This window comes from Caenorhabditis remanei, chromosome V (genome assembly GCF_010183535.1).
Source record: "Caenorhabditis remanei strain PX506 chromosome V, whole genome shotgun sequence".
NCBI lineage: Eukaryota > Metazoa > Nematoda > Chromadorea > Rhabditida > Rhabditidae > Caenorhabditis > Caenorhabditis remanei.
In genome coordinates, this window is record NC_071332.1 from 20182338 (window position 1) to 20201885 (window position 19548).

Below are 19548 nucleotides of genomic sequence, written 5' to 3' on the forward strand. Positions count from 1 at the left end.
GTCATGATTATACTTTTCTGAAAGCTGAAAATGAGCTGAATTCAAAAATATACGTTTCATAAAATAGAACACAGTTTTTCATTTCATTTTTCGATTAGGAAGGTGTCTATTTATTTTTAAACCACATTCATTGTTTCCCCAAAGAAATCAACACCTAAGTCATATCGTGATTCACAAATTTTCAAATTTTCTATAAATGTCCTTTAAAGATTGAACAAATGTCCTGGCAATCGTTCGTTCTTATCTCCTGAAACCATCTTTTCAAGGAATTACCAAAATGGTCATGTGACATTCGATGAAAGGGTGTGACACTGTCATTTTCAAGGTTTCAATTAACTCAATTAAGTTTCAATTAACATTCTTTCTCCTATGGTGGATCCCGACGTCTATTACTCTCGTTTTCCAGAAGACCATTATCATCAGTATGAATATTATGCAAGTTTGGCAAGACCCGAGTTTTTTGATGAAGATATTTCTCACAATTCCAGCTACAGTAGTCCTGCTCAACGGTATGATTTTTTAATAATTTTTCCCCAAAATCGGTAAAAATTGAAGTAGTTTCACTCCGGCGGTTCTGAACGAGCCGTTATACGACAATGATCCACCTACCATTGATGAAGAGCCCGTTCCAGACGTTATTCAGATTAAAAAGAAAACTAAAAAAGTGAAAACAAAAAAGAAGAAAAAGTTCACCTGCTCTCACTGCAAGAAACCAACAATCAGAAAACATATTCATCCGAAAACAGGACTCATTGTGTGTCGGTCAGTGTCCTATTGGAAATTCCTCAATTTTACCTAGCCATTTTCCAGATCATGCTATTTATTCTTCCAGAAATACGGACGGGACAAAAAGCTGGTAGTTGAGATGTTAGTGCGGGAAATGTCTGACTAGGGAAGACCACCTACCGTTATGGGACGTATTAGGTTGATGCATAAGTTTCTTTCTTTTTTGAACGTGTGACTTTGGCCCCCGGTCTCTAAGCGATGAGGTTGTTTTTCAACCCAAACTTTTTTGCATTTTTATCACCTCTTTAGTGGCTAACATATAATGTTTCAAGTTGGTGCCTAGACAGTCAGCTCGTGAAAACGATGGCTTTTTTGATCGCCAACCATGTGCCTGTTTTGGAAAGTTTTTTGATTTTTATCGCATTGCTATCGAAATGATAAGATCTTCATAAGAAATTGAACGCAATTTATAGAACAAGATTTGATCTTGTTATTTCATTTTAGTTTTTAGTCGGAATGTTAAAAACAAAAAAGTTGTGATAAGACGATCGACAGCAACGAGAAACCATGGTTCAGCTGGGTTCAAACAGATTACAGAAATATTTGAGAGAACATTTGTACCAAACTATTTGTAAAAGTTAGAGGATAACATGAGTAAATTATGTCTTAAAAAAGTTTATGACAAAGCCATCAAATTAAGTGATAAAACTTGGCTGATAAATTTCTTATGATTTTTTCGCTTTCGAGAAATTTTGTGTACTAGACCTGAGTGGAGTCTAGGTCTCTTCTGAACGCTCACAAATAAGTCTCAATTATTTTATTGTAAGTAATCAATAGTACACACATTGATTTAAAAATGAGCAAAATATCTAGTGGATTGCGTTAGAGGTAGGAGCAGTAATCCTCATCAAACTCAAAAATCAAGTGATTTTGATGATGTTGACTTCGGGCTTCCTGCGAAAAAGGACAAATGATGTGAATATTGGAAACAAAGTAAATTTAGAAACATCAATGTTTACTCTACTCAATAATAAACATTTTGACCAATTTCTCCATCTAGCCTTTAAGAAAAATCGAAAATACTCGCCCACTCCTAAATTGCTGATCCTAACCTTTCATCAGGGACCCGCACTGAACTATCGTTGCTTAGTTGGAATGCCTTTATTTGCTTTTTATAAATAACTTTTCTTGCTTGTTTTAATTCTGAATAGCTCACCCATTCTTGTCAACATTTTCTAGGAAAAAAATGAAGACGAAAAATAATACCAAAAAACGGTTCCTCAAGTGTTTTGACGTGCCTCCGGCTGAGATTAGGCGGATGGTGGACGTCAAGTCACAGGTATAATCACAATGAGTTATAGGTACTAACCAACAATGTTTCTTATTATGTGAACTATTAGTCTTCTAGAAATTTCATACCAAAAATTACCCAAAAAAGAAAGAAACTTATGCATCAACCTAATATATCATTGGAAAGCTGAGAAAACGCAGATTCCAAATATATTTTCAGACTTGCCAGCAGTTAGAATTGGAGGGCAAAAACTGACTATATATTCGCAATCAGCGTTTTCTCAGCTCTCCACTGATATAGGTCAAGTCCTATAACTCTACGGTCACCTGGAGGTCTTCCCTAGTGAGTTTCTGGCATTGATAGTTTCAGATGTAGCAACTGTAAACTGCTCATGGGGGACAAAGAGCATCCAGTGACTGCTGTCTCGTTGTGCAGGTATGGAACCGAGACCCTAGACCCTAGACCCTAGACCCTAGACCCTAGACCCTAGACCCTAGACCCTAGACCCTAGACCCTAGACCCTAGACCCTAGACCCTAGACCCTAGACCCTAGACCCTAGACCCTAGACCCTAGATCCTAGACCCTAGACCCTAGACCCTAGACCCTAGACCCTAGACCCTAGACCCTAGACCCTAGACCCTAGACCCTAGACCCTAGACCCTAGACCCTAGACCCTAGACCCTAGACCCTAGACCCTAGACCCTAGACCCTAGACCCTAGACCCTAGACCCTAGACCCTCTGGATATCCTTTTCAATCATTTTTTTCTCAGCAAATGTTTTGTTCATCTTCAACGCTATGGACGGTACAGAACTGATTTCTCACGAGATCTATTTAAAATGTTATCTACCAATCATCTGTGAGTTTTATTTTAAATGAGATGCAATACACCTAAATTTCAGCACTAAAACTGGACCCAGCATAAAGGTAGAATCAGAAGTCGTTGAATCCGATAGCTCCATTGAAAGCGTGCAGGATTCCTTAGAATCTGCTCGGAGGAAGAAAATATCAGCACGGATGAGAGAAATTATAAAAAACAAAAAATTGGTGAAATGCGCAGTTTTTTATTGCCCCAACAATATCGCCCCGGTTTCGTATCGTCATCCGGTTAGTAATCGAAAAGTGTGCCAGTGAGTCTTTATAGAAATTCTTAAACTTCTGAAACTGAAACTGAAAGAATTTCTAATTTCCGGGGATGTCAATTGTTTTACAAACGGAGAGGACGCGATCGTACGAAAGCTCAATTTTCTATGGTGTTAGTTTTTTTTTTCTCCAGATTTCAATTTTAATGGTAAAATATATTTATTTGTTTCCAGATGCCAAAACTGCAAGACAAATAAAAGTGAGGGAAATCATCCGGTGACTGATATAGCATTGTGCAAGTGAGTCAATACTATACCTCCGGAAAGATCTGGATTCTGATGTTGTATAATAATTTCAGGCCGTGCCTCGCCTACTATAAACGAAACGGACGAGATCGTTCAAATTTTTCACGCGATCAATCATTTCGGAAAAACAAATTAAGTGAGCTATTATATTTTTAGATTTAAAAATATGTATTTAACTTTTTAGACCCGATTCATAGCAATCAACATTCATTCCACAAGGGAAATCAATATTGAATCATTTCGTGGCAATTCTGAAACTTAAGAAGACAATTTTCATTTTCTATAAATATTTCACTTGAAGACAGAACAGAAATGTTTTAAAAAACATTCTTATCTCCTGAAACCATCTCAATAATAGTCCTCTATAAATTTTCAAATGTTTAGCAAAGTTCCATTTGTCAGAAGTGTCTGGGTGTAGATTCTTATCTCCTAAAACCATCTTTTAGAAATTTGCAATTTCCGTTTCTAATTTAAAGGTTTTATAATAAATTTGTGTTGTTTTTTTAATTAGTTCTCGATGCTCTTTTCTAAATTTCTATTGAGTCACACACAAGTATTTATTTTTCAATCAAAAACATTCAAATGATCAGTACGAAAAAGAGAATGAAACGGAAAAGACCAAAAAGCCAATCAGAATGGAAGTAGTAGACGATCCAGAGGTCACATCAGTCACTCCAACAGAATCCTTGTCTTTTGCTTCAGAAGTTGGTTTGGCCGGAGGTTGAGTGCTGAAAAATTCAAAAATTTACAGTTTAGTCCAATTTTCTAGTGCTTACAGTGTTTTCTCCGTAGTAGTGGTCGGAGGAATCAGTGCACACAACCCATCATTATTTGCATAACCAGTGGCACAGTTTGATCCGGGAACTCCATAGAATCCTTGGAAATAACGGAGATTCCCGTCAGGGTCCGCAAGGAAAACTCTAAAAACTATATATCAGAGTAAATGTGAGCAATCCTCACCCTGGTGCAAGAAAGCAATACGTTTGAAAGTTGTTTGATCTCAATCCTACGCAACCAATTGTTTTATGAATTGGAGACAAAAGGCTATCGATGTTGTGATATGATCCACTTCCATCTTCATCTTCTTCCAACTGGATTCCATATTCTTCAAACAAGTTGTCTAAAGAATCCATACCAATAAAAAAAGTTCTATTTTCGTTCAAATGTATCCTTCCATTTCTCAACACTTCGCTGAGTTCATTAGCAAGTTCCTGATCCCACGTCTAAAATTCGCAGTGGCATTTTAATGAGGATTCCACCTTGAACTCACCAATTCATATCCATCTGCAATATTCAATTTTTTGACCATTGCACGCTTTTGATCATTGATGTCCTTCACAAATTTATCGCAATCTTCTTTGGGTAACGGTTCGATAGTGGTAGTGACATTAGCAGAAGGAAATCCTTCAGCAGATAAGACGAGAGCAGCAATTCCCAATGAAATCACAAGAAGCAGCACAGTTTTGGTGGTCATTTCGAGTGGATAGTGGAATCGGGTTGGATTGATGTGGATGGAGAGATTTGTCCCTTTTGAGTAAGGGTGAAATCGGTTTGAATTGATTTTGTTGTGGAGGTTCGTCCCTTATAAGAAGTTCTTATCAAGATGACCTTTTCACAAAAAAAATTGGAACATAAAAGGAAAGTCAGAGCACGTAAACATTTAAAACTGTTTGGTTTTTGTAGTGTCACGGGTTTAATTATACTTTCTTATATATTTTTGTTATAGAATGGAATACGTGTCTTGTTTTTTTTTAATTTATTGAGCTTATTTAATGGAAAGAAAAATAATCAATAGTGAACACTGGAAACCGTGATCAAGCTCGGAATCGATGTCTTCAATGTCACTTATTTCTTGAATCTGTCTCATTTTTCGTATTGGCTTTTCTTTTTTCATCAGAGTATTCTTCCGTTTTTGAACAGGCTTCTCACAGATATCGGAAACAAGTTGAAGAGCAGAAGAACTTAATGAAAATATTTTTTTTAATAAATATCTATTTCTCGCTGGCGGCAAATAATCTTAATTAAAATTTGATAATTTTTATTACAATTTCAAAAGATCATCACAAATATAAATATTCCTTTGCTCATCGCACACGAAGACACATCCATTTGACAATTTCAGCTCTTCACCAAGAGTATGCATTTTTCCATTCAGGGAGCAATAATCTTTCATAACTTCATTCCCATTTCCGCATCTCAGACCAGCTCCTTGAGTCACGTCGACCCAACTGCTTTTATGAAGATATGTTTGGTTTTTATATGTGCAGCCCGTTTCTGAAATTAGAACATTTAATGAATAATCATTAAAAAAATTAAAAAATAACCTTCTTCAGTAACATTTATCAATGTCACGTGGCCCGGTTCCGTTTCAACACATTTTAAGTGTCGCGTGTTGACTCGCTTTGAACTTTGGATTCCATCAGAATCCTCCACAATAACCAGATCAGATTTCTCATAATAATTGTTTAAGCGAATAGTGATATAATCAATAAACTTTTCAATGTAGAGAGAATTGTTTCCTAAAAATCAAGAGTCTTGTTTTTAAATAGCTGTTTTTAGGTATGTATTCTCAATTACCCAAATGATGAACGTCATACTCCTCTTCTGAATTGAATTTGCACTCTACAATATAATATAATATAATATAAGAAAACTGAAATTGAACAAAACTTTTTTAACGCACCTGTCACTTTTTTGTCAAAATACCCGGATTCTGAGCGCACACACTCCATAGTCACGTTTTGCACTAAATGCTTGTCTCCTTGGTTCTCTTCCTGCCATTCATCGCCCAATTGGTAGACAATTCCATTGTGATAACACCCAGGGACTGAAATTTGTACTTTGTAAACTTTTCGTTTACTTATCCACTCACCAAACTCAAAAACACTTTTCAACCGTCCATCGCCAATATCACACGAATGTTTTACAGATCCATTGTTCATAGTTCTGGATGATCCTGGACTCAATACTTCATAATTCTCATTTCGTTCTACAGATTGACAAGCAACAGGTTCAAGGCTCAACCTTCCATCTTCCACATTTCTTGTACATTTCCACATCAGTCCAAAAGCCAGATCACGCTCATATATTACTCCATGAAATGGATGTGGGGAATTCTCGTTACTTTCAGCAGGTGATTTACAATCTGAAACAACTTCCCCGTTGTGTTTGATACAATTAACTCACTCCAATATTCAATTCCTTGATTTCCAACCAACTTCTCTTCATAAAAACTAGTTATAACAAAATTCGTTGTTCGGTATTTTGTGTACTTCATCAGCTTCGGTCTTTTGAATGCCGCGTCTATCGGTTTCTGGCCAAACCACCGACATTCCACAGAGGTCAGCAGAAAAAAGAATGAAAGGATTAGTAAATATTGCATAGCAGCTCGAAAAATAATTGTTGAACAATTTGTTGATTTTTATACAGGGGTCACTCATAAAATATTCGTACTACCCGATCTGTTTGGACAGCTTTGTGTATGTACGTTAGACACGATTCGCTCTAAGTGAGTTACAAATATTTCAAAATGTATAGAAAACCATTTATTTTTTTACAAACAAATCTAAAAAATCTATTGTAGGGAATTGACATTCATTTTTTGTTGCGGTTTTCTCTGCTCTCTTCCGAGTATCCGGATGTCTCAGGGAGCCATTTCGTTCAAATTTCCGTGTTTTTCTCTCGGGTCTGACGCTATGCATGCTTAGCCAGTCAGTATGATTAACCAATCTTCTAGACATATTCGGATCACGAATCTTGCTTGGCTCAAATCCAAACAAATTCATTGAATTGTTTTTTGCTAAAATAGAGAGTCGGTGAAAAAATTTAAGATGAAACGAATCCATTGAAAAAACTGAAACTATTCCCAAATTTTTATTGCGTTACATAAAACCGCCAATATTCATTTTTCGCTCAAAAAAATTCAGATGCTCAATACGAATATGAGAAAGAAACGAAAAAAAGCAAAACGGCGACGAGGATAAAAGTAGAAGAAGATCCAGTGGTCACAGCAGCCACTTCAACCGAATCCTTATCTTTTGCATCAGAAGTTGGTTTTGCCGGAGGTTGAGTGCTGAAAAATATAGAAATTTACAAGATTCAGTCAATTCGACGTTTCTAGTACTTACAGTGGTTTTTCCGTAGTGAACGAACCAATCAGTGCACACAATCCATCATGATTTGCATAACCATCGGTACAATTCGATCCGGGAACTCCATAGAAACCTTGGAAAAAAACATCCTCGTAACCACCTAAGGACACTCTAAAGAGGACCATCTAATAAAAAAGTTTTTTAAAAATGTGAGCAACCCTCACCCTGGTGCTAGAAAGCATTCAATCTCAGTGCTGTTTCTTTCCCATTCCACACAACCAATTCTTCTATGAATTGGAGATAATAGGCTAAAATAGTTAGAATATGTTTCACGTCCATCTTCTGGCAACTGGTTGTAACACCATGTTAGAGATAAGTTGTATAAAGAACAATCTCCATAATATGTTCTATTTATGTAGCTAATTACATAATCTCCTCTTACTTCCGCTTCGGTTGCGTTTATAACGAGTTCCAGATCCCACGTCTGAAATTTTTAGTGATATTTTAATGAAACACATTTGTGAGCATATTCACATGGATTCCACCTTCAACCCACCAATTCATACGCATCAGAAATATTCAGTCGTTTGACCATTTCACGTTTTCTGCCATTGAGGTCCGTCAGAAATTTATCGTATCGTAGAAATTTATCGCCAGAAGATGGACGTGAATCAGAAATTTATCGTATTTATCAATAGATTTTTTTTTTTTTTTAATCGTTTCTTTTGGTAACTCTGTAGGCATTTGCTCAGATTTGACGAGAACAGCAATTCCCAATAGAATCGCATGAAGCAGTAGTGCTTTGGTAATCATCTCGGATGGAGGGTGGAATCGATTTGGATCGATTTTGATGTGGAGATTTGTCCCTTTTGAGGCGGGAGGCGGAATCGGTTTGAATTGATTTTGATGTGGAGATTCCTTCCTTATATAGGGTTCTTATCAAGATGACCTTTTCAAAAAAAGGGAACAAAAAAGCAAAGTCAGAGCACGTAAACGTTTAAAACTGTTTGGTTTTTGTAGTGTCACGATGTTAATTATATTTTATTTTATTTTATATTTTTAATACAGAATGGTCTTGTTTAATTAATTTTTTTAAAGTATTTAATTTACTTATTTTTTGAATCTGTCTCATTTTTCTTAATGGTTTTTTTTGTTAATCAATGTATTCTTCCATTTTTGAATCGGCTCCTCACAGATATCGGAAACAAGTTGAGGAGCAGAAGAACTTGATGAAATTTTTTTTTAAATAAATATCTATTTCTTGCTGGCGGCAACTAATTTTTATTAAATTTTTATAATTTTTATTACAATTTCAAACGATCATCACAAATAGTAACGATGCCACAGATAGTTATCTCTTTCTCACCTTTTTTTGGTTCCATAGCCTCTCTCTCTCTCTCTATCTCTCTTTCTCTTGTGACGCCATAATGATGAATGAGGAGGCGACGGGGAAAGATGGTCGATAGAGAAGAACTTTTGTCGCAAATTTTTTGAGAGGAATGATTTAGAAAAATTTAGAATGAAGAATGTTTCAGAAGACCGATCAGGTATTAGAGATAAGGATTGCACGTTGATTCTAAAATTTAAAGAATCAGTATTCTCAGACAGAATCCCCCTGGAGCTGCTTTTCGTGTAAAATATCAATTTAAATCAAGTTGCAGTCTTTGTACACAGAATTGAGTTTTTATTCCAAAATTCGTGGAAAAAATGGTATAGCTAATTTACTTAATTCGGTTTCAGCAATTCCTCTATTGTGAAACTGCTCCGAAACGATTTTCTGGTGCTCCGGATCACTGTATCCCTCATTTGTAGTGCTGGCGACATAATTTGTGGCACCGGTCTCAAGAAAACGGGAACTGGAGCAGCCGTGTAGTTTTGCAGGTACAGTTTATAATTATTGTGACAAGACCCACAAATCCTGCCAACATGAAGAACACTTTGCGGTTTTTCATTCAATATCAGCTGTCGACACATCAAATTAGCGCATAACATGTTCTTATACATCTTGTATGCTCTTCCAGGTTTTCCAGCTCTTTCACGGTATATTCTGATGTAGCATTGGCTGAAAATCCTTGTTTTTTTTAAAGTTTTTAGGCCATATAACTCACGGACAAATCTGTTTCCTTAGCTCTTCGCAATTATGAGAGCTCGCCCTTGGCAGTGGATTTTCACAAAATGGCATCCCACAGATTCTTATTGATTGATTTCTGAAATGTTTCTAGTAGATCAAATAAAAATGTTACCTTATAGCTTATACCTGTTCTGATAAAGACAAAAAAAAAGCATTGTCTACAAATCTTCCCACCATTCTCTCTATGAAGACTTGTGTTATTCCGTCGTAACTGTTTTTTGCAGGTTGGTATCGCACATAGCTCGTCTAGAAGCTCATTGGCTCTTTTGCTGCTCGGTGCGCGCAGGTTTAGTTTCGTATTAATAGATTCCATGACTAAAAAAAGAGAAATTTGAAAAAAATAAGCAAAGTCGCTGAACAATGTTTCACAAGTAAATAAAATTAAAATCGGGTCTGTCAAGGCCGTGTTGAATTGGGGAGAGATATTGATAGAAGATAAGAGCGCGAACTTTTTTCCCTAATTTAGGTAATTTTAATTAAACAATTATGCAACATGTCTTGCCGCAATCATAATAATTAAAAACGGGTTTATGTGCATAATTTATGTACATAATTTATGTGCATAATTAAAATACAACAAACACAACAATTAGCACTATTTATTTACCTCTAAGGTTTTAACAACTCCTCTATGGAAAATCGGCTCCGGGTTACTGTATCTTGTGGTTGTGGTACTGGGTAGAGGACGACCGGGACGGGAACTAAATTCGCAAAAACAGAAACTAACCACTTGTCCAGCAGATACAGGTTAGCGCAAATGCTGTAAAAAATATTGGCTATGTTTAATAGTTTTGATAAATTTTTCAGAACTTATAGGCTCACCCACAAATCCGCCCGACACGTTGAACGCACTGCGCATTTTCATCCCTTATTAATTTCCGACACGTCGCATTTCCACACAACAGGTTCTTATACAACTTGTAATCTCTTCCACGTCTTCCAGAACTTTCAATTTTAATTTTGACATAGCATGGGCTGAAACCTTTCTGGGTCCTCGATTAAGTTATTGATTTAAAAAAAAAACCAAAAAACTAACCGACACACCGGCTCCTTCAATTCTTTGCACCAATGGAATTGTGCTCCCAGTGTGTTTCCACAATGTGGGATCCCGCATGTCCTTCCCAATTGACTTTGACCAAATTGTCTGAAAAACAGTTAGATGACTGAAAGTTATACGTATTCAAAATTGATAGAACCTGCATATTTTCCTTCTTGTGTTTTTTGTATGGAGTTGTGTGTGGCAATCCGCCATACTACAGATGTAATAATCTGTGAAGTCAATTTAATAAATTGTAAGTAGAAGATGTAAAAAGAAAAGACGGAGAACGGTTTCTACCTTTTCAAGGTTGCATCACAGTCCCAGCATTCTTGAATTTTCTCTAAGAGTCAAGTGTCAATCACTACGATATCGATTGAATGATCAAGGCGACGAACTTTCATTCGAATTGGACACCTTGATGAAATCGGTCGGTAGACCCAAAAACTAAATTTTCGAGATAACGAGACTCGCACCTGTTCAAAAAGTTAATGTCATATCAATCATTTTGCGAGAGAACGAGACGACACTTGTTTCATTTTCTTGTTGTTTTCTTTAACAATTGTTTTCTATTCTATTCAACCTAAAGTCTGATGTTGTCAGAAGAATAAGTTTTTAAAAAAAGTATTTCTTGTATTTGTGCTATCGGAATTAATTCTGATGAATCTGCAACTCATAATTTCCTTGACAATGTAAGCCAAGTACCTGATATTGTGGATCTCAAAAGGTTACCGATGACTTAATCACCAGAGACTTGCTGTCGACTAGTACCAGAATTAATCTTTTTGAATGTCGATATTTTTGTACATTCTTCATTCTAAATCATTCTTTGAGTCTCTTGTCAAAAAAAAGCAACAAAGGTTCTCATCTATCGACCATCTTTCCCCGTCGTCACCTCATTCATCATTCTGGTGTAGCAGAAGAGAGAGAGAGGCTATGCAACCAAAAAAGGTGAGAGAGAGATAGCTATCTGTGGCATCGTCTACTCTGCCCAACACCCTTTGAAAGGTCTCTAAACAATTTTCGTTCGGAAGAAGACATGACTTTCGATGAGTGGAGTGATGAAGAGCCAAGCTACCCGGAGGAGTATTCTACCCGGAGGAGTATTCTGGAGAAAATTCCAACCAGTTATCAATACTGCCAGGATTTCCTCAATTGTGACTCACTATCAGGTGATGATGTGAGGCATGAGAGCACCTCAAAGTAAGTGTCTTTTGATTTTTAGAGAGAAAATTTCAGAATTTAAAAAAGTTCTTCAGAGTCTCTATGATAGACCAAGAAAATGAAGAAAGCTCTATTGAAAAATGGAGTTATCAAGAGCCAAGCTACCCGGAGCAATACTCCAATCCGAAAGAGTTTCCAAGTGATGATCAAACAATAATTGACAATGTAAATTACTGTATGGGCTCATTCGATCAAAATATGGCTGATGATATGGTACCTGAGAGTACTTCTGAGTGAGTTATTTTTATTCTTTTAAACAGAAAATACCAAAATTTATGTTTAAGGCCAATAGACCTCCAAGAATATTCTGTTCTAGCTGTATCTCAGTGAGTATCTTAGACTCAGATTCTTTTTTAGAAAATCATTCCAATTTTTCAGAGACAATACCACTCCATTAGACAGTGTAGCCCTCTCAATACGACCTGTTCCTATCTATCCGCACCAATACTCGAAATATACCCAATATCCTAACCAATACTCGGATGCATCAGTCTTGAGGTCCGAAATTTCTTCAGAACCAAACCAAGAAACGAATATTGTGGAAGACTGCGTTTCAAGCGATCAGATAAAGTAAGACACCTATCTTTTTTTAGCCTAAACTATAAGTGCCCGATTCTAGATGCTCCGTACCTGTATGCGACGGCATTATCCGTAAAACAAAGCATCTTCATCCATTAACCAGGGAAATTATTTGCAAGTGAGTATTTTTAAGAAAAAAATTTTAAAATATTTTTCAGGAACTGCTATACCCATTATCGAAAATATGGGCGCGATCGGGATGAATCATCAAGAAAACCCAAGGCTCCTCCCACAACTATATATGTATCTACAAAGGATCCTGGAATGTAAGTATTCAATTTTTTCTAAACGAGAACAAAAATTTACACGCTTCCCCTATTCAGCTGCTCAGTTTCCGTTTGCACCAAGGCTATCCGAAGTTTCAACCCGTTATACCATCCGATAACCCGTCTGAAAATATGTCAGTCTTGTTTCAACTACTACAGAAAATTTGGGTTTGATAAGACTGAGGAGCAATTTTCTGAGCTGTAAGTTCATAAGTTTATAAAGAACTATGAAAACATCATAAAGGAATTATGTTCCAGATGTACAAACTGTAACTTGAATCCTGCTTCAAAATCTCATCAGATTACCGGTGCAATTGTTTGTCCGTAAGTTTTTTTTCCCTTCAAAACCGGCTTAAAGATCTTTCTGAAATACAGAGCATGCTATAAATATCGCCAGCGTACTGGATGTGATCGGACGAATTTTTCGAAGTCGGTGCCCCGGAAAAAGTCATCAGAGAAGATTGCAAACCAACCACCTGAGTTGTGCCCCATCTGCCAGATAAATAAAACCGGAGCATTTCATCCTAGTACCCGTCAACGAGTATGCAGGACCTGTTATGGTTATTATCGAAAACATGGAAAAGATCGCGCCGATTTTTCAAGAAACAAGCCGTATGGGAAATGCAAATTAGTAGTTGTGGAACAACCCAAAAAACAAAAAAAAGTACCAGTTATGACAGAGCCCGCAGTGTGCTCCATTCCCGTCTGCAAAAAGTTCATCCCAGTCGGTCATGGAATCAAACATCCGAGAACTCAGCTACTGATATGCCGGTCTTGTTTCTTCTTCTACAAAAAGTATGGAGTAGAGCGAACGATACAACAGGTTTTTGATGAGTGAGTTCAAGTTTCAAAGTTTTTAAACTGAAAATTGAAAAAAAGATTTTCAGATGCACTAACTGTAAAATAAGTAGAAAAGATAGACCTCACCCAAAAACCGGAGAGCCGTTATGCAGAGCCTGCCATACGCATTACCGACGAACCGGGCACGATCGTGTGGATTTCACAAAAAGCAAAGCGTATAAGAGGATTCATGGTGTACAAGTTTCAAAACATGTTCATTTCAAGTCACATATTAAGTAAGAAACTCAAATTTATAATATTTAAAAAAAATAATATTTTCATTCAGTTCTCCTGCTCCTCAACTTGTCTTTGATGTCTGTGCGGAGTCGATTCAGAAACGGAAGAACACATTGATAAAGAAAGAAAAACCACAAAGAAGAATGAGACAGATTCAAGAAATAAGTGACGATGAACACATTGATTCCGACTAAATATAAAATAAATTATAATTAAAACCGTGATTCAAAATGAAAACTTTGGCCTATATCGTGAATTTTCTGGTAGAGACAACAGTAGAATTATCTGGAAAACAGTTAGTTAACTGAAAGTATTTTCCGTCTGTGAATTTTTTTTATGGAGCTCTTTTTGGCAATCCGGTATACAAATCAGATCTATCCGGACCAGGACTTTGAAAACTTCGTTCTCAGACCCGCAGCTCCTTCAGAATCAAGTCAATCGGTGAAAACATTGCAAAGTGATTGACAGCGAGGTAACCTTCTTTTGAATTGCAATCATTCTCTGAGTCTCGATAGAAAAGAGACTATCTCATCTTTCTCCTGTCAAAAAAAAGCGACAAAAGTTCTTCTCTATCGACAATCTTTCCCCCGTCGTTTTCTTATTCATCATTATGGTGTAGCAGAAGAGAGAGAGAGAGAGAGAGAGAGAGAGAGAGAGAGAGAGAGAGAGGCTATGCAACTAACAAGGTGAGAAAGAGATAGCTATCTGTGGGGCATCGCCTACACCTTTTAAACGGTCTCTGTGGTAGAAGAAATGACTTTCGATGAGTGGAGTGATGAAGAGCTACCCTTCCTCAGAATACAAAAGTTCGGCGCACCAGACAAGATTTCAATTTTTTCAAATAAAATCAACATTCTGACTCAAAAATTGCACATTTTTAGAGAAAATCGATAAAGCAGACAAAATCAATTTTCAGATACCAAGAATCCTCTCTAGATCCCATGTCCACAAAGAGGAATAGTGAAATGTAAGTATCTTTTTTTGTTAAAAATATCAATTCCGTATTCAGATGCTCTGTTCCATTCTGCACAGCTGATCTATCTCGATACCAATGCGAATATTATCATTCGAAAACGAAGCTAAAAGTTTGTCTGTGAGTAATAACTAGTTACTAATACATCTTTCTTCCTTTATGATTTCAGCCCATGCTCCCGGTTTTACTGGAAATACAAACGTGATCGTAGTGAAGCACAAATGTCTGATAAGTGTAGCAGGTGCAAAGTCAGAAACAAAAATTACAATTGCTCGGTAACGCAGCAGCCATTGTGTAGGTAAGCTGATTTTTTGTTTTTTTGTGGAGTTGTTTTTCTGGAAATGAGTAGAAATAAGCTTTGCGTCTTACAGAACATGTTATGATTCTCAACGAAATGCTACCGAAAAAACACAACCGAAAATAGTTCCTTTCTCGATACGGTGAGTGATTTTCTACAGAATACAAATGTTCGGCGCGTTGAGGCGCGCCAGCGTTATAATGATGCCAAAGGCGCACCAAACAAAAGCAGGTGTCAATTGTTTTCAAACAAAATCAACATTCTGTCTCAAAAATTGCACATTTTTGAAGAAAATCAATAAAACAGACAAAATCAATTTTCAGATCCCAAGAATCCACTCTAGACCTTATGTACACAAAGAGCAATAGTGAAATGTAAGTAAATTTTTTTCTTAAAACATCAATTCTGTATTCAGATGTTCGGTTCCATTTTGCACAGTTGATCTTTCTCAATATCAATGCAATTTCTATCATCCGAAAACGATGCTAAAAGTTTGTCGGTGAGTGATGCCTAGTTACTAATACCTTTTTCTTAAATTCTGATTTCAGCCCGTGTTCCCTGTTTTTCAATAAACACACACGTGATCGTACTGAAGCACAACTTTCCGATACGTGCAGCAAGTGCAAAGTCAAAACGAAAAGGCAGTATTGTTCGATAACGCAGCTGCCATTGTGTAAGTAAGTGGATTTTTTTTGTTGTTTTTTTTGTGGAATTTTTTTCTGGAAATGAGTAGAAATAATATTTGCGTCTTACAGAAGTTGCTATGATTCTCAACGAAGTGCAATCAAAAAGGCACAACCAAAAACAGTACCTTTCTGGAAACGGTCTATGACCGTTTCCAGACAACATTTTGAACCAGACACCAATCCACCTGTTTTAATCGACGAGCCATCGAAAAATCATGAAAAACTCGGATCGGGGTGAGAGAGTTTGCTCAGCATTCAAAAATTCGGCAGTTTTAATGACGCCGAAGGTGCCCCAGACAAACTCGGAAAATTAAAATAGTTATAATAGTGTAAGAATTCTTATTTTTGCTCCTGGAATAGTAGTTTCCAAGATTGAGCGCCGAAGGCGCGCCAGACACAATCAGAGCTGGTAATTAGCAATTAGCAGATTTTAACGACAAAATCGCGCAGAAAAATGCAATTTTTGTTTCAGAAAACGGACAATTTCAGTAAAAATTATATTTTTTAATGCGCCCAAGGCGCGCCAGACAATGCGTGTCTTTTTTCAGTTTTGAGCTGTAAAAGTTAGTTTTCGTCCGGTCGAGCTGGAACAAAGGTAAATTTCAACTGTCAATGCCCGGATAATTGGCGCCAAAATGCAAAATTCAAATTTTTTCCGAATTAATTGACAAATTCACTTTCAGATCCCAGGAATCCTCTCTAGACCCCATGAACCCCTTTCTCACAGATGTCTCCAGAATATTTCCGACTATTGACTCAATTGAAAACGCTTTTGATCATTCAGATTTCACTGATCACAGCTTCAGCTCTCCTGATGGCAATGGTGCTTCAGACCTTGTCATGGAGGATGAAACTAAAACTCCTGAAGATGCTTTTGATCATTCAGACTTCTATGTTCATAGCTCTCATGATCATGTTAGTGGTAGTAATAAGAATCGGTATACTGCAATTGGGAATCAGGAAGAGAATTATGATATTATTGCAACTGATGTCTCTAATTGTTTTACGAATGCGAATCTTCTTCCTGAAATCGAAATCTCGGATCACCGGTTGAAGAGCAATAGTGAAATGTAAGCATACCCCCCCCCCCTTTCTTAAAAATATAAATTCTGTATTCAGATGTTCTGTTCCATTCTGCACAGTTGATCTTTCTCAATATCAACGCAAATTCTATCATCCGGAAACGGAGGTAAGAGTTTGTCGGTGAGTGAACCCTAGTTACTAACACCTCTTTCTTCCATACTTGCAAACCGGGCCGAAACGGGCCGACACGGGCTGGCGCATAACTCGCTTAAAACGCAATATTATGAGCTGAAAAATACCCCAAAATGTAGATCGCGGCGAGTTCTATTTCCGTGACCCACTACGGGCCGGATGGCAATTCGTTAATGTGCCGCGGGCCGGGCAAGAAAGGCTTTTTTGGTCATTTTCGGGTTTTTTGGCATTTTTTCCCGGCCCGCGGCACATTAACGAATTGCTATCCGGCCCGTAGTGGGTCACGGACATAGAACTCGTCGAGATCTACATTTTGGGGTATTTTTCAGCTCATAATATTGCGTTTTAAGCGAGTTATGCGCCAGCCCGTGTCGGCCCGGTTTGCAAGTATACTTTCTTCATTTCTGATTTCAGCCCGTGCTGCCGGTTTTTCAATAAACACAAACGTGATCGTACTGAAGCACAAATGTCTGATAAGTGTAGCAAGTGCAAAATCAAAAAGAAAACGATTCATTGTTCGATAACGCAGCAGCCATTGTGTAAGTAAGTGAATTTTTTTTGTTTTTTGTGGAATTTTTTCTGGAAATGAGCAGAAACAAGTTTTGCGTCTTACAGAACATGTTATGATTCTCAACGGTATGCGATCAAAAAGGCACAATCTAAAATAGTTCCTTTCGGGAAACCATCAATGACCGTTTCCAGACAAAATTTTAAACCAGACACCAATATACCTGTTTTAATCGACGAGCCATCAAAAAATCATGAAAAAATCGGATCAGGGTGAGTGAGTTTCCTCGCCATACAAAAATTCGGCGCGTGGAAGGCGCGCCAGACGCGAAAAAGACGCCGAAGGTGTGCCACCCAAGCTCGGAGAATAAAAATAGTTATGAAAAAAACTGAAAAAATGTTTTCCAAGATAGGAATGTGTGTGTGTCAAATGAGAGAATTAGCGGTTTTTAAGTAATTTTTACTGGAAATTTTAGTTTTTAGAGCAGAAAAATGCGGGAAAAAGCAGATTTCAGTTTTTTTTTCAAATAACATCAACATTCTGACTCAAAAATTGCTCATTTTTAGAGAAAATTCATTTTCAGATCCCGTTTTGCTGCTCCTCAACTTGTCTCCGATGTCTGTGAGGCGCCGATTCAAAGACCAAGGAATACTTTATTTAAGAAAGAAAAACCAATAAGAAGAATGAGACAGATTCACGACGATGAAGACATTGATTCCGACTAAATATACAATAAAGTATAATGAAAACTGTGATTTAAAATGAAAACTTTGACCAAAAAAAACTTTTTCAGAGCATTTTGGTGCTTTCTAGTGTATTTTGGAGCATTTGGAACACTCTAAACCATCAAAAAAGCCTCAAAATGCACAAAATTATACTAGGTTACAATAGAAAACAGAATGACGCATGAGAAACGAAAAAATGAAACGGATCCTCACTTCAAAAATGAAGTTTTACTATTGATCTGTACGATCCGTATAATTGTTGTCACATTTTCAAATTAAAACGACCAAAGTTGTAATGGCCATACTGTAGCCACTGCTTTGACACATTCTCAAATTTTTTTCAATAAGGTCACTCATGTCACTGTGAATGATCGACGAGATGAGAGACGAACTTTCATTCAAATTTAAACTGGACACCTACATGTCGATTACTCTGAAAAATAGAAGTGAAAAAATTGAAGAGATCAAGATTGATTCCTCCAAAAACTAAATTTTCGAGATATAACCTTGACAAGATCAGTGAAACGAGACTCGCACCTATTCGAAAAATCGGTAGGGTCACATTAATCATTCTGCAAGAGAACGAGAGGACACATGTTTCATTTGTCGCGTTTCTCAGAAGAATAACATTTTTGAAACATCTTTTGCACTTGATACTATATTTTTAGTGATCGGGTGCCTATAGCTTCGGGATGAATCTTGATGACTCTATAACTCCAGAGAGTATGAGCCAAGTACCTGAGACTTTTGCACCAGGGACTTATAACTATACCGTAGATCCTTATGAGTACCTGCCGCAAACTGATAGCTCATAGGAATTCATTTTTAAAAAGTTAGAAAAGTATTTTTTTAGATCTGCGAGCCTTCTCTATCATTGCTACTGTCTGTTTTACTAGAGCGTGTACGATGTTTTTTTTTACAAAAACGCATTCTTAGGTGGATCCCTGATTGTCCCAAAAAGTAAACTACATATAAACCATACAGAACAAAGGTAGAGCTTTATTTTTGTAGTTGACAACTTTTTTGTACGGACACTTCCTAGCAAGTTACATATCGACCAATTTTTCAAATTTGTGTCTATACACGGTCTTATGGATTATTTCACAACTTTAACTTTATGTTCGTTGTGTAGATCAAACCTAGGGCTACATTTTTGTAGTTGGCAACTTTTTGCTGGGAAACCTCCATGGAGAGATACAGCCTATCAAACAAAGGTTACTGCTAACAATGGTGGAGGCGACACTTTAACGGATCATAACTCTCTAGGGAGTATCCGTACAAAAAAGTTGTCAACTAGAAAAATGAAGCTCTACCTTTGTTCTGTATGGTTCATA

At 37.0% G+C, this 19548-nt stretch overlaps 7 protein-coding genes across 7 annotated transcripts; 3 read left to right on the forward strand and 4 right to left on the reverse strand.

Moving 5' to 3' along the window:
* Positions 1 to 369: 369 nt before the first annotated feature.
* On the forward strand, positions 370 to 3639 carry GCK72_021538 (uncharacterized protein; the record flags this gene model as incomplete). The annotated part of the gene is made up of 7 exons (XM_053734337.1): positions 370 to 509; positions 556 to 762; positions 811 to 867; positions 2387 to 2452; positions 3334 to 3399; positions 3459 to 3541; positions 3590 to 3639. 7 exons carry the CDS (start codon positions 370 to 372, stop codon positions 3637 to 3639), a joined length of 669 nt encoding a protein of 222 aa, XP_053583250.1.
* Positions 3640 to 3991: 352 nt separating this feature from the next.
* On the reverse strand, positions 3992 to 4879 carry GCK72_021539 (uncharacterized protein; the record flags this gene model as incomplete). Its single annotated transcript, XM_053734338.1, has 4 exons — positions 3992 to 4133; positions 4182 to 4325; positions 4387 to 4628; positions 4676 to 4879. The coding sequence occupies 4 exons, from the start codon at positions 4877 to 4879 to the stop codon at positions 3992 to 3994; spliced, it is 732 nt and encodes a 243-aa protein (XP_053583251.1).
* A 567-nt stretch (positions 4880 to 5446) lies between these two features.
* On the reverse strand, positions 5447 to 6464 carry GCK72_021540 (uncharacterized protein; the record flags this gene model as incomplete). Its single annotated transcript, XM_053734339.1, has 5 exons — positions 5447 to 5679; positions 5730 to 5924; positions 5983 to 6027; positions 6089 to 6232; positions 6278 to 6464. 5 exons carry the CDS (start codon positions 6462 to 6464, stop codon positions 5447 to 5449), a joined length of 804 nt encoding a protein of 267 aa, XP_053583252.1.
* An 871-nt stretch (positions 6465 to 7335) lies between these two features.
* Positions 7336 to 7681, reverse strand: GCK72_021541 (uncharacterized protein; the record flags this gene model as incomplete). The annotated part of the gene is made up of 2 exons (XM_053734340.1): positions 7336 to 7477; positions 7533 to 7681. The coding sequence occupies 2 exons, from the start codon at positions 7679 to 7681 to the stop codon at positions 7336 to 7338; spliced, it is 291 nt and encodes a 96-aa protein (XP_053583253.1).
* A 1540-nt stretch (positions 7682 to 9221) lies between these two features.
* On the reverse strand, positions 9222 to 9678 carry GCK72_021542 (uncharacterized protein; the record flags this gene model as incomplete). Its single annotated transcript, XM_053734341.1, has 2 exons — positions 9222 to 9558; positions 9605 to 9678. 2 exons carry the CDS (start codon positions 9676 to 9678, stop codon positions 9222 to 9224), a joined length of 411 nt encoding a protein of 136 aa, XP_053583254.1.
* A 2024-nt stretch (positions 9679 to 11702) lies between these two features.
* On the forward strand, positions 11703 to 14003 carry GCK72_021543 (uncharacterized protein; the record flags this gene model as incomplete). The annotated part of the gene is made up of 10 exons (XM_053734342.1): positions 11703 to 11866; positions 11923 to 12120; positions 12172 to 12213; positions 12266 to 12457; positions 12625 to 12732; positions 12790 to 12933; positions 12991 to 13056; positions 13108 to 13566; positions 13620 to 13808; positions 13859 to 14003. The coding sequence occupies 10 exons, from the start codon at positions 11703 to 11705 to the stop codon at positions 14001 to 14003; spliced, it is 1707 nt and encodes a 568-aa protein (XP_053583255.1).
* Positions 14004 to 14750: 747 nt separating this feature from the next.
* GCK72_021544 (uncharacterized protein) lies at positions 14751 to 18214 on the forward strand (the record flags this gene model as incomplete). The annotated part of the gene is made up of 10 exons (XM_053734343.1): positions 14751 to 14776; positions 14819 to 14902; positions 14952 to 15080; positions 15496 to 15579; positions 15629 to 15753; positions 16551 to 16836; positions 16886 to 16969; positions 17396 to 17524; positions 17684 to 17761; positions 18073 to 18214. The coding sequence occupies 10 exons, from the start codon at positions 14751 to 14753 to the stop codon at positions 18212 to 18214; spliced, it is 1167 nt and encodes a 388-aa protein (XP_053583256.1).
* Positions 18215 to 19548: the final 1334 nt, after the last annotated feature.